The sequence below is a fragment of the Pan troglodytes genome, chromosome 2, assembly GCF_028858775.2.
Source record: "Pan troglodytes isolate AG18354 chromosome 2, NHGRI_mPanTro3-v2.0_pri, whole genome shotgun sequence".
NCBI classification, from domain to species: Eukaryota; Metazoa; Chordata; class Mammalia; order Primates; family Hominidae; genus Pan; species Pan troglodytes.
Window position 1 is genome coordinate 57,789,384 of NC_086015.1, and position 12,412 is coordinate 57,801,795.

At 48.3% G+C, this 12,412-nt stretch overlaps 1 protein-coding gene across 26 annotated transcripts in view; it reads left to right on the plus strand.

The window, feature by feature from the left end:
- The window catches only part of CACNA1D (calcium voltage-gated channel subunit alpha1 D), a 317,826-nt gene that overhangs the window by 253,386 nt on the left and 52,028 nt on the right, over positions 1 to 12,412 (plus strand). For all 26 annotated transcript variants that reach the window (XR_010155607.1, XM_016941301.3, XM_016941303.2 and 23 more), the window contains 3 exons: positions 1,105 to 1,306; positions 3,538 to 3,696; positions 5,361 to 5,471. Coding sequence is in view for 25 of the 26 variants with exons in the window: in XM_016941301.3 (XP_016796790.1) it covers positions 1,105 to 1,306; positions 3,538 to 3,696; positions 5,361 to 5,471 (472 nt within the window). In the remaining variant the exon portion in view is untranslated. The remainder of the gene's footprint in view (positions 1 to 1,104; positions 1,307 to 3,537; positions 3,697 to 5,360; positions 5,472 to 12,412) is intronic.

The following is a 12,412-nucleotide window of genomic DNA, read 5'->3' on the forward strand; positions in this document are numbered from 1 at the left end:
GGAGAAGTTAGAATTTGAAAGGGAGAATCCTCTGTGCTTTCGTGTTGCTCTTTGCTTCTGGAGCTCCCACCCCCAGCTCCCGCCATCAGTGTGCAAACACACCTAGAGTCCTGGATACCCAGTCCCCATGCATAGATGAGCTGCAGGAGGTGGGCAGGCTGGGCCTCGCAGGCCAGCAGAGTTCTTGGGGTGTGTGTAAGAGTCAGATATTTTCAGGAGCTCCTGTGGGATAAAGAGACAGTCAGGTGGGGCTTGTTCATTAGGGATTTAATCCTGGGAGAACAGAGGCATGGAGTAAGGCCCTTCACTGTGTGCAGGCACTGGCTATAGTGTCAGGCTTTGAACACTATACTTGAGCAAATCATGGTGGCAGCTGAGGAAAAAAGGAGCAAACCTGGGACTCGGGGCTTGGAGGAACTGGCTCAACTCCTGGCTCTGCCCCCAAGGAGTGTGACTGTGGCACTTTGATACCTCCCTGAATATTCCTATGATGGGGATGATAGTAATGTCTGCCTTCCCAGATGGATGTGAGGATTAAGGGAGAGGCTGTGAAAGTGTCTCGGGAAGCCTATGCATGGGCTGGGTGCCCCAGAAGTGTTGAATCTGCATCAGAATGGGGATCAATGGACCCCAAGGGTGTTACAGTAATCCCCCTCTTCCTGTTAAGAGTTCCGCTAGGCATAGCTTTAATTTTAGTGCATATCTCTGTTTGGGGAAGCACCCTTAGTTCTTTGGAACTACTCTGGTTGGTCACTTACTGTCTTGCCAGTGTGCATAGTTTTCACTTCCTCCAGTGTCTTACACGTGATATTCTTCCTCTCTGAATAGAAAGGAGTGTTTTAGGATATTTGTGAAATCTTTTGATTTTCAGTTCCTCAGAACAGTCCCTCGATGATGATATCCTGGGTGCCCCCTCCTCTTAGTGCTGGCCGTTTGGGCCTGAGGCTGATGGGAGAGACCTGGTTGTGTCCAGCGGCCTTGGGGTGGGTTCCCAGCGAGTGCTCATGAGAGGAGTTCTGGAGAGGGAGGACCTGGGAAGGCAGCGGGCTGGGCCGTGTGGGCTGGGGGGCTTGGCAGGTCCTCACTTGGTTTTTCTCTCCCTAGGTTGCTGTATAAAGCCATCGACTCGAATGGAGAGAACATCGGCCCAATCTACAACCACCGTGTGGAGATCTCCATCTTCTTCATCATCTACATCATCATTGTAGCTTTCTTCATGATGAACATCTTTGTGGGCTTTGTCATCGTTACATTTCAGGAACAAGGAGAAAAAGAGTATAAGAACTGTGAGCTGGACAAAAATCAGGTTAAAGTCACACACTGTTTTGGCTTCTGTCCCTTGGTCAGGAGAGGAGTGCCTTCTTTATTGACTGATTTCCCCCATACCCAGAGAAGGGCACCCACATACTGTCTGTCCCTGGGGCTAGGGCCCTGTTCTAAGCACACCCTCAGCCCATTTGAGTCATCACTGCTGAGCGTTAGGTTTCCAGATACATATGAGACTTTGTAATTATGAAATCCATCCCCAGACCTGGTGGTATGAAATCAGAGAGTGCTTACGCCACCTGCCATGGTCATGACCCACTAGTGATGGCTCAGAATCTTAGTTGGGGTGCTGTGGCCACTCACACAGACATTCACAGTCCCTACTGGGAGATGGTCTTTAAAGCCGCTTAGGGCAGTTTCTTACCCTTGGTGCTATTAGCATTTCAGTCTGGGATGATTCTTGGTTGTGTTTCCTGGGCTTTTTAGGCTGTTTAGCAGCATCCCTGGCTTCCAGCTGTTAGATGCCAATGGTTCGTCTTCCCGTGGTAGCAGTAACCAAAATGTCTCCAGACATTGCCAAATGTCCTTTGGGGGGGCAAAGCTGCCCCTTTTTGAGAACTGCTGACCGAGGGGGGAATACCCTACATCACCCCAGGGAAGTCAGTAACTTTGAATTGGGACTAAGATTGTACTGGCATCATTCTTGGCCAGTCTGGTAGAAGTAGGAGCCTTTTGCTCGGGTGACGTGGTGAGGAGAGGGAGCCCTGTGCTCTGGGCTATCTTCCTGCACCTGCACTGTGACCCTAGGTGCCCTCTGATCCCTGCTGGGGCTTGATCCCTCATCTCTAAATCGAGGGCATTAAGGAGCTGCTCTTTAGAGATTCCTTGCAGCCCTGAAAGAGTCTACAAGATCGAGATTCTGTTCTGGGAGTTTCCCCGGGTCCTCTATCAGTAGCATCTCTGTTTTGATGACGACATCGCAAGCAAGAATGATCTGGTAGCCTAGGCTTCCTCAGAGGAAGTGGCCCTGGCACGGCAAGCCAACCATAGCCTGGGAAATGTGAGGACATGCCGGTTTGTGTTTGCAGGAAGATTTTCCCTTGAGTTGTCAGGGTGTCCCTGTAGACTCCACCAGTGATTGTCAGGGAGAGGTCTGGCCCAGCAATTTGCTCACCCAAGGAAGAGGAGTGTCAGAGCAAGGCCAGGCCAGCCACGCAGAGCCAGCGCTGAAAGTGTGTCAGCCTCTGAGGTCCAGCACAGGCTCGAATTGGGGGTCCCTGGAGTCAGCATGTGAGGTCAGAGCAGCGCCGGGTCCCAGACACTGGGAACCTGTCCGAAGCCTGCATCCAGAGTCAAAGCAGGAGAGCGGGGGTAGGTCTAGGCTCTCAATGCTGAGCTGAGGGCTCTCGGGCCTGCTGCAGAGGGTGGACCAGCCCCACTACCCAGAGTAAGTGAGAAAGTGCTCCAGCTGGGTGCCAACCTGTGTTCAATCCAGTTGTCACTACAGTGCTCCAGCTGGGCCCTAACCTGCGTCCAGTCAATCCAGCTGTCACTACAGTGCTCCAGCTGGGCCCCAACCTGTGTTCAATCCAGCTGTCACTACTGACCACATCCTAGGGATTCTGAAATGAACACGACAAGCTCCCCAGCCCAGAAGCTCCCCAATGGACATGTGGATAGCTCCCCATAAGATGTGTATTGTTAACACACTCTGGCTCCTGAAGGGTATCTCATGTGGTTCCATCTGGGAGCATCCAGGAGGCTTATTAGTCTTGGGGAATGAGCCAGCCCCTCTCGTTCTTGTGAGTTTCTGTGGTTACTTGGCCTCCTTTCCTGGAGGACAGCACAGGCAGGGGAACTATAGGTGTGATCCACCTATACATCCCCCGTATGTGTGATAAAGAGGAAAGGCAGTGATAAGGCCTGGACCCAGTCCTCACTCCTGCTTGTGTATACACTGCAGGGCCTCAGGAAAGACAGCTAAAAGCTCTGAGCCTCAGTTTTTAGTAAGCAAAATGGAAGCCACATGGGTAGGTACCCAGCTTACCCGGAGCTTGCTGGGAGGGTCAGCGAAGGTAATGGAGGCAGGGCCCTCGGTGACTCAAGAGTGGTGCCAGCGGCAGGAAGGGGGTCACTCGTAATCATTTTCACCGTCGTCCACGGCCCCTTCCCGGGAGCTGTAGGGTGAGCTCTTTCAGAGCAGATGGCCACGGGGTCCTCCTTCCCTGCAAGTGCTCAGAACCCCGTTTCTGCCCTTTTCTGCTGTTGCAGCGTCAGTGTGTTGAATACGCCTTGAAAGCACGTCCCTTGCGGAGATACATCCCCAAAAACCCCTACCAGTACAAGTTCTGGTACGTGGTGAACTCTTCGCCTTTCGAATACATGATGTTTGTCCTCATCATGCTCAACACACTCTGCTTGGCCATGCAGGTAAAAATGGAGACAGCCGTGGGGATCAGGTCCGGGCATTCCGCACAGCCCCGTGCCCCAAATGCTGAGGGTGGAATGCTGCCCCTCACAGGAGGGGTTTGATTTTTCTGATGAGTCTGGGCTGTAGGTTGGCCAGAGTTCCGTTCTGGCTGACAGTTGTCACGGTAGGAGTTTAAGATAGTTCTTTTGTTGAAGAAATTATCCGTACAGCATGATGGTAGGTAACATTTCCATGGAGCCTGGCATTGGTGCTCAATTCTGTAAACATTTACCATGGGCCTCCTGTGGCCAGCTAGTGGTTGAGAACTACAGCTCTGGAGATACACAGCTGTTTCAATCCTGATTTTACTCTGAATTTTTTGTGACTTGGGGAAAGTTGTTTAAATTCCCCGAGGCTTGATTTCTTTATCAGTAAAATGGGGAAATCTGTCACAACTTCGTTAGAGATAAGGTTTATGCTGTAGATAATTCCCCTCAGACACTTTGTTTTTTATTTTTTGCCTTTTGTTTTTGAGGCAGTCTCACTCTGTAGCCCAGGCTGGAGTGCAGTAGCGCAATCTCGGCTCACTGCAACCTCCGCCTCCTGGGTTCAAGTGATTCTCATGCCTCAGCATTCTGAGTAGCTGCGATTACAGGCGTATGCCACCATGCCCAGCTAATTTTGTATTTTTAGTAGAGACAGGGTTTCACCATGTTGGCCAGGCTGGTCCCGAACTCGTGACCTCAGGTGATCTGTCGCCTCAGCCTCCCAAAGTGCTGGTATTACAGGCGTGAGCCACCGCACCCGGCCCCTTTGGACACTTTGATCTGGGCCTGTCGCAGAGTAACACCCAATGTTGGAAAACAAAACATAAGTCACACTCCTGTCCTCAGGTGGCTCTCAGCATGGCAGTAGGGAATTTTCCAGTTGATGAAGTGTTGAGTTTGACCTGAGTTACAGCTACTTCTTATTCCAATGGGGGCAAGAAATGCAATTCAGTTTAATTGGCCAAGTCAGATTATAGTGTGGTATTAACAGTGAATGTTTTCAAAAGTTACATTGCCTAGTAGATACTCTACGAGGACAGGAAGCAAAGACCAAGGTCTAGAGCCAGCTTTTGCACTGACTTTAAGAACTCCAGCACATCAAACCAGCTCTCAGTGCTGTCTGGACAGTAGGTCTAAAGATAGGGATAAATTTTCTGGCATTTTTCTTAACCTAAGAGTTCTTTTTGAATGAAAAGGACTGTGTGCTGACGTAGAAGAAAGTGTAAAATCAAGAAAACACTGCCTTTTATTCAACATAAACTTACATGGCATAAAATTTATCCCTAACCAAATTCTACCTTTATTCATAGACATTTTGGTGGTATCTACATTGTGCTCTGGTCAAGGCCCTCAACATAAAGCCCTGCCAGAAGAAAGGGTGAATTCCCTTTATCCTGAGCAGAGGAAATGGATATGTTTTCCCCCTTCATCATTCAATCATCCTCATCTTGTCACAGACCCTCCTGCACTTTGTGGGAGTTCACCATGTGACCTTGCAATGCCGGTGGAATTGCCGAGCGAGGGTGCTGGGCTGTGGAGGATGCCCACAGGGGCACAGAGGGCTGGGAGCCTCCATGTGCAAGCATGTGAGATCGTGGCTGAGGCTCTGAGAACGGTCCCTCTGTCTTCATCCATAGCACTACGAGCAGTCCAAGATGTTCAATGATGCCATGGACATTCTGAACATGGTCTTCACCGGGGTGTTCACCGTCGAGATGGTTTTGAAAGTCATCGCATTTAAGCCTAAGGTGAGTTGCAGAACCCACTTTTCAAAGGTTGTTGCTGAGTCACCCTAGAGAAGTACCTGCTTCCTGTTAGTCTTGTGTTACTGAATTATGCTAAAGTGTTCTGGCCGCTAACTGGGTTACCACCTGAGAACATTAAAATCTGATTAGAGCATGTGTGTACATATGGGAAAATGAATCTGCAAGAACAAAACCTCATGAAAACAGTTCTGAGAAACAGAAGCAGGGAGATTAGAATTGGGAATTTGTAAACTGGAGATTATTTTGAAAGCCAGTTTTCTGTTTCTAGAATAGTACGTATCATGCTGTGTCAGGGAAACCTGCCTCATTACTTGAGCACTAGAGAAAATGTTTGAACATAACCCATCAGAAAGAATTTGACCCTGATTATACTTTCAGATATCTAGTCTAAAGACTTTGTTTTGTTTGTTCTTGGTCTGCAGCATCCTTTTTACCCTTTAAGGGAAGTGCTGATACCAGCTGCAGACCTCTCACAGCCATACCATCTTTTGTTTGCTTAATTTAGAAAAATTTCACTTGACTTTAACACAAAATGAGACATGAAATGTGTTCAACTGTGCTCGACAACTCAGCGTGTTGTACCCCTTTGGGAGGGAGTGAATTCAGTTCCCCACTTGTCAGTGGCTGCCAGATAAGGGGCAGTGTAGTTCAGTGTCAAATGGCATAGTTGTGGAACTGGACTGGATTCAAATCTCTACTCTGGCACTTGCAGCTGAAACAAGTTCCTTTCTTCCCTGTGCCTCGACTTCCTCACCCATAAAATGAGGATGCTAATAGTGCTGTTTCATGGGGTTGTCATGAGGAGTAAAGAGTTCCCATATACGCACTGCTTAACAGAGTGCCTGGCATGTAGCGCCACGCTGCGGACTGTCAGCCACTGCTGCTGCTACCCGCACCACCACCCTCATCATCATCAAGCAAGGATGTTCCCTCATTCTAAAAGCCTAGACAGAGGAGCCACACCAAGCTGAAATGTGGGATATTTGGCCCTCAGTTTCTTTCCCAGTACAGCCAAAAACTCTCAGAGTTAGAGATAACAGAGTTCAGTGACCCAGTTAGTTATCTCTGTGTAAGGTATCTGACGACACTGATTTAATTAAGTTAGACATGGATTATGAAATGGATGGTTTCACATACTCCATAGTTACATGAAATTCTAATTCCAAACTGTTCCTTTCTTTAATTTGAATTAATCTCTATGCAATCTTTATCAGATCTTTGTGGACCAAAAAGAAAGGACATTTGTAAGTGATTAATTGGGGTGATTGCAGTGGGGTCAAATTTGGCACCTAATGCATGGCCAGATGTTATTATCTACTGTGACTTGTCCATATCTACATACATAAACATTTCCTCCTTTTCCAAATTCATCTTAATTTCCTTTGAGATTTTGGTTTGCTTCCCTCTCACCTTTACTTCTTTGAGCAATATTTGTCTGGACTGATGGAAAAGGTTGCAAAGTAAGAACATCGAAGGTACTTGAGAAATGCAACATGGAACCTCTCTGTGGAACATTTCCCAGATACCTGGGCCATGTCTTCCCTTGCCAGGTGATTAAGCTCTGAAGTTTTTGAAAGCTTGCTCCAGGCTGAAGAGAAAGCACACTCACCCATGGTGTGTATGTGTGTGTGTCAGTGTGTGTGTGTGCACATGCGTGTGTGTTCATGTGTGTGCTTGCTCCCTTCAGCAGGCCAGTGCATTGACAGCCCAGTAGTGCACTGCCCAGTAGGCTGACAGTTGCCCAGAAGATCTCCAAATCTGGGAGGAGAGTTCAGTAGCGTGTGAACAGATAGGCGATACCAAAGGGAAGTGAGTAGCTAAGCTATAATCAGTACTGATAGATCAGAGTTTTTAAATGGTTGATTTCTGCTGGAAATTGTACTGCTTGTAGTTTCACTCAGCAAGATATCTTCATAGCATTAGACAACCTCACGTTACAATTGGGAGAACTTTTAAGACAGTAGCAGCAGCATCTCCACACTTGAAGAGCACTGTCGCTGCGTTTCCCCCGGCCAGGGGAGGTTGAGTTTATATCATGTGCCTGGATAAGTGGGAGAGTATCGGTTCACCAAGAAGCAATGCCCTCCTTAAAATTTTTCCTGCCCTTTTTTTCTTGCTCTTCTCTTTGGTGTTCACAAGCCCAGCCCAAGCAAGTGGTCTTTCACAAAGAAGCCAGGGAGGCCTCCTCCCTCCTGGTCGATGGGGTAGTCGGGCTGAAGAACAAGGTTGTCAAGGCTGCAGAAGGAGGAATATTCTGAGGAGATGGCCACATGGGACCTCAGCCTCATCTCAGGAGAGCCTTTGTCTCATGGGAGGAGCTTTGTAACAGGGTCCCTCATGGCAGAGTTCTCCACTGAGTCAGGTACACCTTCTAGCAGGACTCGTCAGTATCTCTGTTAGGGGACACAGGCTGGCAGAGTTTCAGTTGCTTCATAAAATAAGTATAGAAAGTGAGGTAAGACAAAATTCTTACTGGTAGGTGAGAAGGCATTTCGAGAGGGAAGGGTTAAAGAAAGTTGAGAAATCTGACCTTAAGGACTTATTTTATATAAGGGAGCTTGATGGAGAAACTGGGCCTCCTAAGAGAGCATAATTAGAGGGAAATGGCCCAAGGTCATGGGAGATGAGATGACCCAGCCTCTGCTAGCCCAGAGGGAGGTAGGAGGTAGACAGAGGGAGAAAACTCTGGGCTGGGAGCCTCCATGATGGAAGAGGCCATCTCACCTCAGGGGAAGAGGCGTTTTGGAGCACTGGTCAGGCAAGAGTGGAAGGTGGTTAGGAGCCGAAGCGCAAAAGCATCCGGGAAAAGCAAGCAGGTGATTTAGCCGATTGTGGGTTCCTGAAGGGAAAGTTCACCAGCTGGGCGTTGACCTGGTGCAGCCTAGGTCCTGCTTTCAACTTGGGGTCAACTAGGCCTCTGTAGGGTTTTCAAAAGCAGGCCCTAGTTTAGGTGACACAAGCCCCATTCTCCAAGCCTTTCCCTCCAGCTGCTAGAATTCTCCAACAAGTTTTCTTGCTCCAAGGAGGAAGATTGACTAAGAAGGGCCTTTTTCAAAGTGCTGGCTGCAGCAGGTGTAGAGAGCACTTCTGTGGAGTAAGAAGAGCCTGGTCTGTCTGGGAGTCTCTCTTTGTGGGATGTTGCCCATCTGGCGTTTCGTCCAGGCTGCATTCTAGGCCACGTTGTTTGCTGCGGTTACTGGCCTTCTCCAGTGAGCCATACTTTGTTCCCATCTTAGTCCTTTAAAGTGTTTTGATCTTGATTCTACCCTGAAAATATACTAATTTATACTCCTAGCTACTTGGGCTGGAAAAAGTAAGGAGAAATTAGGTTTGGGGAAAGAAGAAAGTGTTTTGGTGCTGTCCTCATGCTGCTGTGCAGAGCTGATGCAGAATGGGCACTGAGTCCTCATCTGCCTTCGAGGGCTCTGTTCGCTGCTCCAGGGTCCCTTGCAGGAGTAGAGCTTCTTCATGATCTTCCTAGAGTACCTTTTCCACCTGCCAGAGAGAAAATTTGACACTGTTTTTTTTCAGTTCTTCATGACCCCATCTATTCTAGATTTACTTTTAATGGCAAATAATACTTGAAACCAAATATTACTGTCCTTAGAACTTTACATTGGGCTTCTCGTTGGGCTCCATCCTGTCCTTTTGACATTGAGGTTTCCCAGAGCCCTCTCCTGGTCCCCTTCTTGCCTGGTAAGATGCATACATGCCAGAGCATCAGTGGCCACCTCTGTGGCATGCAGACCTGCACTGCCCTTCTCTCTCCTGAGCTACTATGCCTCCCTGCCTTCAAAATGATCTCCCTGCCTCTGGCCTCAGCCCTTCTACCTACTCCCTTTGTAAGCCCGAAGCTGACCAGACCACTCTTGCAGTGATATTTTGGCACTGGCCACCTATTGCTTGAGAAAGCATATACAATTTTCTTAGTCGAATATTCAAAGTCCTCCATGAAGCACTGGCCCCTGTATATTTCTGCCTCATTTCCTGCCATTCCCTCCCTGCTATTTATTCATCCCCACCCCATCCCTGAGTGTTGGCATGCTAGACCTTTCCCTGCCCATGCGCCTCTGTCTAGATACCCTGCTTCCTCTTTGTTATCCTTGAAGGCCTGTGGGAAATGTTATCTTCTCTGAGACAGCATCCTCACCCCAGCCAGAGCCAGCCCTGTCCTCTGCTCGTGCATCCGTTGGGGGCCTACTATGCACCATCATTACCAGCACTACTCCATGTCTGCCTCTCTGTTTGTTGGTGAGCAGCTGCTTGAGGTCTCAGGCTGAGTCTTCTGCTTCTGGTTCTGTGTTACCTCACATGATGCCTGGTGGTCGCTTCCTGGTGGTAGCTCAGTAAGATTGGTGGAATGAAGAAAGGAATAAAGGGATGATCCTGGAAGTGCAGCCTCTGGGCACGAGACGATACCTGCTTTTCTGTCGCAGGGTATCTGGGTAGAGCAGAGTGGAGCACATCTTCCCTTAATCCCCCGCTTACCTTTGGAAAGGCTTTTGCTAGTTAGAAAGCTGTCAGGCATAGTTTCTATCAAAAGTTGGCACTTTGGGTTATCACTTGGGTCAAATGCTACCCAAATAATCCCTGCCAGCATGGGTAAGAGATCTGGCTGCCATGGTCAATGACAAAAGGCACGTTATTTATATAGGCTTCTTCCGATCTGCAGATGGGAGTGAATCCAGGCAGCAAAAGGAATCTGAACTTGGGTCACTTTTCTTGTTTCCCATTTGCAACCGTTCCACAAACATTGCCCCCTTACCATGTGCAACGCCTGTGCCATATCCTGGCAAGAGGGCCAGGAATAAGAAGAGATGTGCCTTCCAGGAGCCCACTGTCCAGCAGGAGACAAACATTGATGGATGGTGACAATAGGGTTCTTAGACATAGTGGTGCTTCCTGACCCTGAGGCCCACATTAGTCTGGTTTATGATTTTAAATTTCCAGAGTCAGAAATGTTTCTGCGCAATACATATTGCATGTGGCTGACTTGTTTGATCTTTTCAGACAGGTAGAGCTGGACACAAAAATAATATAGATTTGACTGCTGGTTCCACTTGAGAGGTTCTGGCCTCAGAATTCAGTTGTAGGAGAACACATCATCATAGGCCAAGAGGAGAGAGCAGGGAGAGGGGCCCTCTGTTAGGAGGCGTGTCATTTCTTATATCTTATCTTCTGGTTACAAAGGCAATATGGTGCCTTTGGTGGGAGAAGGGTGGGGGAACCGAGTCATGCCACTTGACAGTGATTTTATTAAACAAGAGGCTACTAAATAGGGAAACAGTATGTGGGAAGAATGGGAGGGCTGACATTTTCTCCCTCCCCTGGACGCCTGTCAGAGCCACCTGGTCAGAGCCTGTGATTTCAGCCACCTGCCTTCTGCTTCCTAGATTAAGGGTGTCAACCTTCAGTCCATCAATCATTCCAATTTGGGCACGGTTTTATGAGTGTGAGGGGTTTCTGGAGAGAGAGTCAATGAAATTGCCAAAAACTTCCAAGACCCCAAGGAAATGTTAAGCCCCTATTGTGTTGATTTAAATGGATTTTATCCATCACAGTGCACCAGCATTGAGAATATCTTATAGGCTGATGGAAATGGCCTGAAGGGGAGAACACTGATAATTCTGGAGAGAGGGAGAGAGGAGCTGTTCAGGAATAAAATCTCAAAGTCAGAGGCTGGCCTCCAGCACCCATGTGGTGGGTTTGGCCTTTGGGAAATGACATAAATAATGGAGAGAAGCGGCACACACGGTACAAATGCAGGTGGGGCTGGGGCACGCACCACAGCAGGTGCGAAGGGCGAACGCTGGGTCTCCTCCACCCTGTCAGTACTCTGGAGGTCTAGTTGCTACTTTTTACCAAGTTTTTGATCAAGGTGTAAATTCCTTCCTAGAGGGGAGGGGAAGGATCACTGTGCTTTCTTTAGCTTTTGAGTTACTCTTAACTCCATGAAGAAAAGGGCAGGCTCTGCCCCTCCAAGTGTAGTCTGTGGCACTGCCACCAGTCAGAGAACTGCTTGTTATCCATTCGCAACAGGAGCTGTCAGCTCTAACGCTAAGCACATTGATTCAGCTGGCTTTCTTGTTAGGAGACTTCTTGGACGAAGGAAACTGCTGTGTTCCCTTGCAACCTGCGGCTAGCTCTTGACCTCACCCTGACGGCTAGTCTAGACCTCAAAGGCAGCCCATCTCTGCTCAGTTTTGCCAGCCAAGCATCATGAATTCATGCAAAGGAAAGCTAGAAAGCATAAGCTGTGCTGTTTTTAAAATAGACCTTCCCATTAGACTTTTATACATAGATCGTCAGATTTGGGGCTCACAAATTCCTTTTGTCTGCTGATAGATGGGCCAGGGAGGGTAGCAGTCAGTGAGGGTAAAATGGGAGAGAGGCACTGTGATCATAGGGCGGGGAGAGAGGTGGAGAGTTGGTTAGAAACCACGGCGGTTGGGTGGGGGAATCTTACATTATTAAGATGAAATTTAAGAAGCAAACCCTAAGTCAGTGTCGTAGCTCCCCCATAAATGCACCTACACTGATGGATGGTGACTAGAATAAACATCCCTACTCCAGCTGTTAGGACAGTCAGTACGTCCACATCTTCTATACTGTCGCAAAAGGCTGTGGTTCCGCAGTGGCTTCTTCTGGGTCTGTGTTTGATCACAAGTTTCTGGGACCTGACACCTCAAAGTACTTTTTGTTCTGGTTTTCTTAATGCTGCACTAAATGTACCCCGTTGTAAACAGGCTGGGCCCCATTTTATATAATATGTACCTGAATTTTCATTTCCAAAAAGTGTCCAGACTCTTTGGAAAAACACAGTTGGTTTATAGACAGAGCTGTTGATCTTGACAGTCAGTCCGTTGCCTCTTTGGCTGTCTGTGCAGTATCTCCCCACCACCCTCTCCAACCGGGAGCTTCCC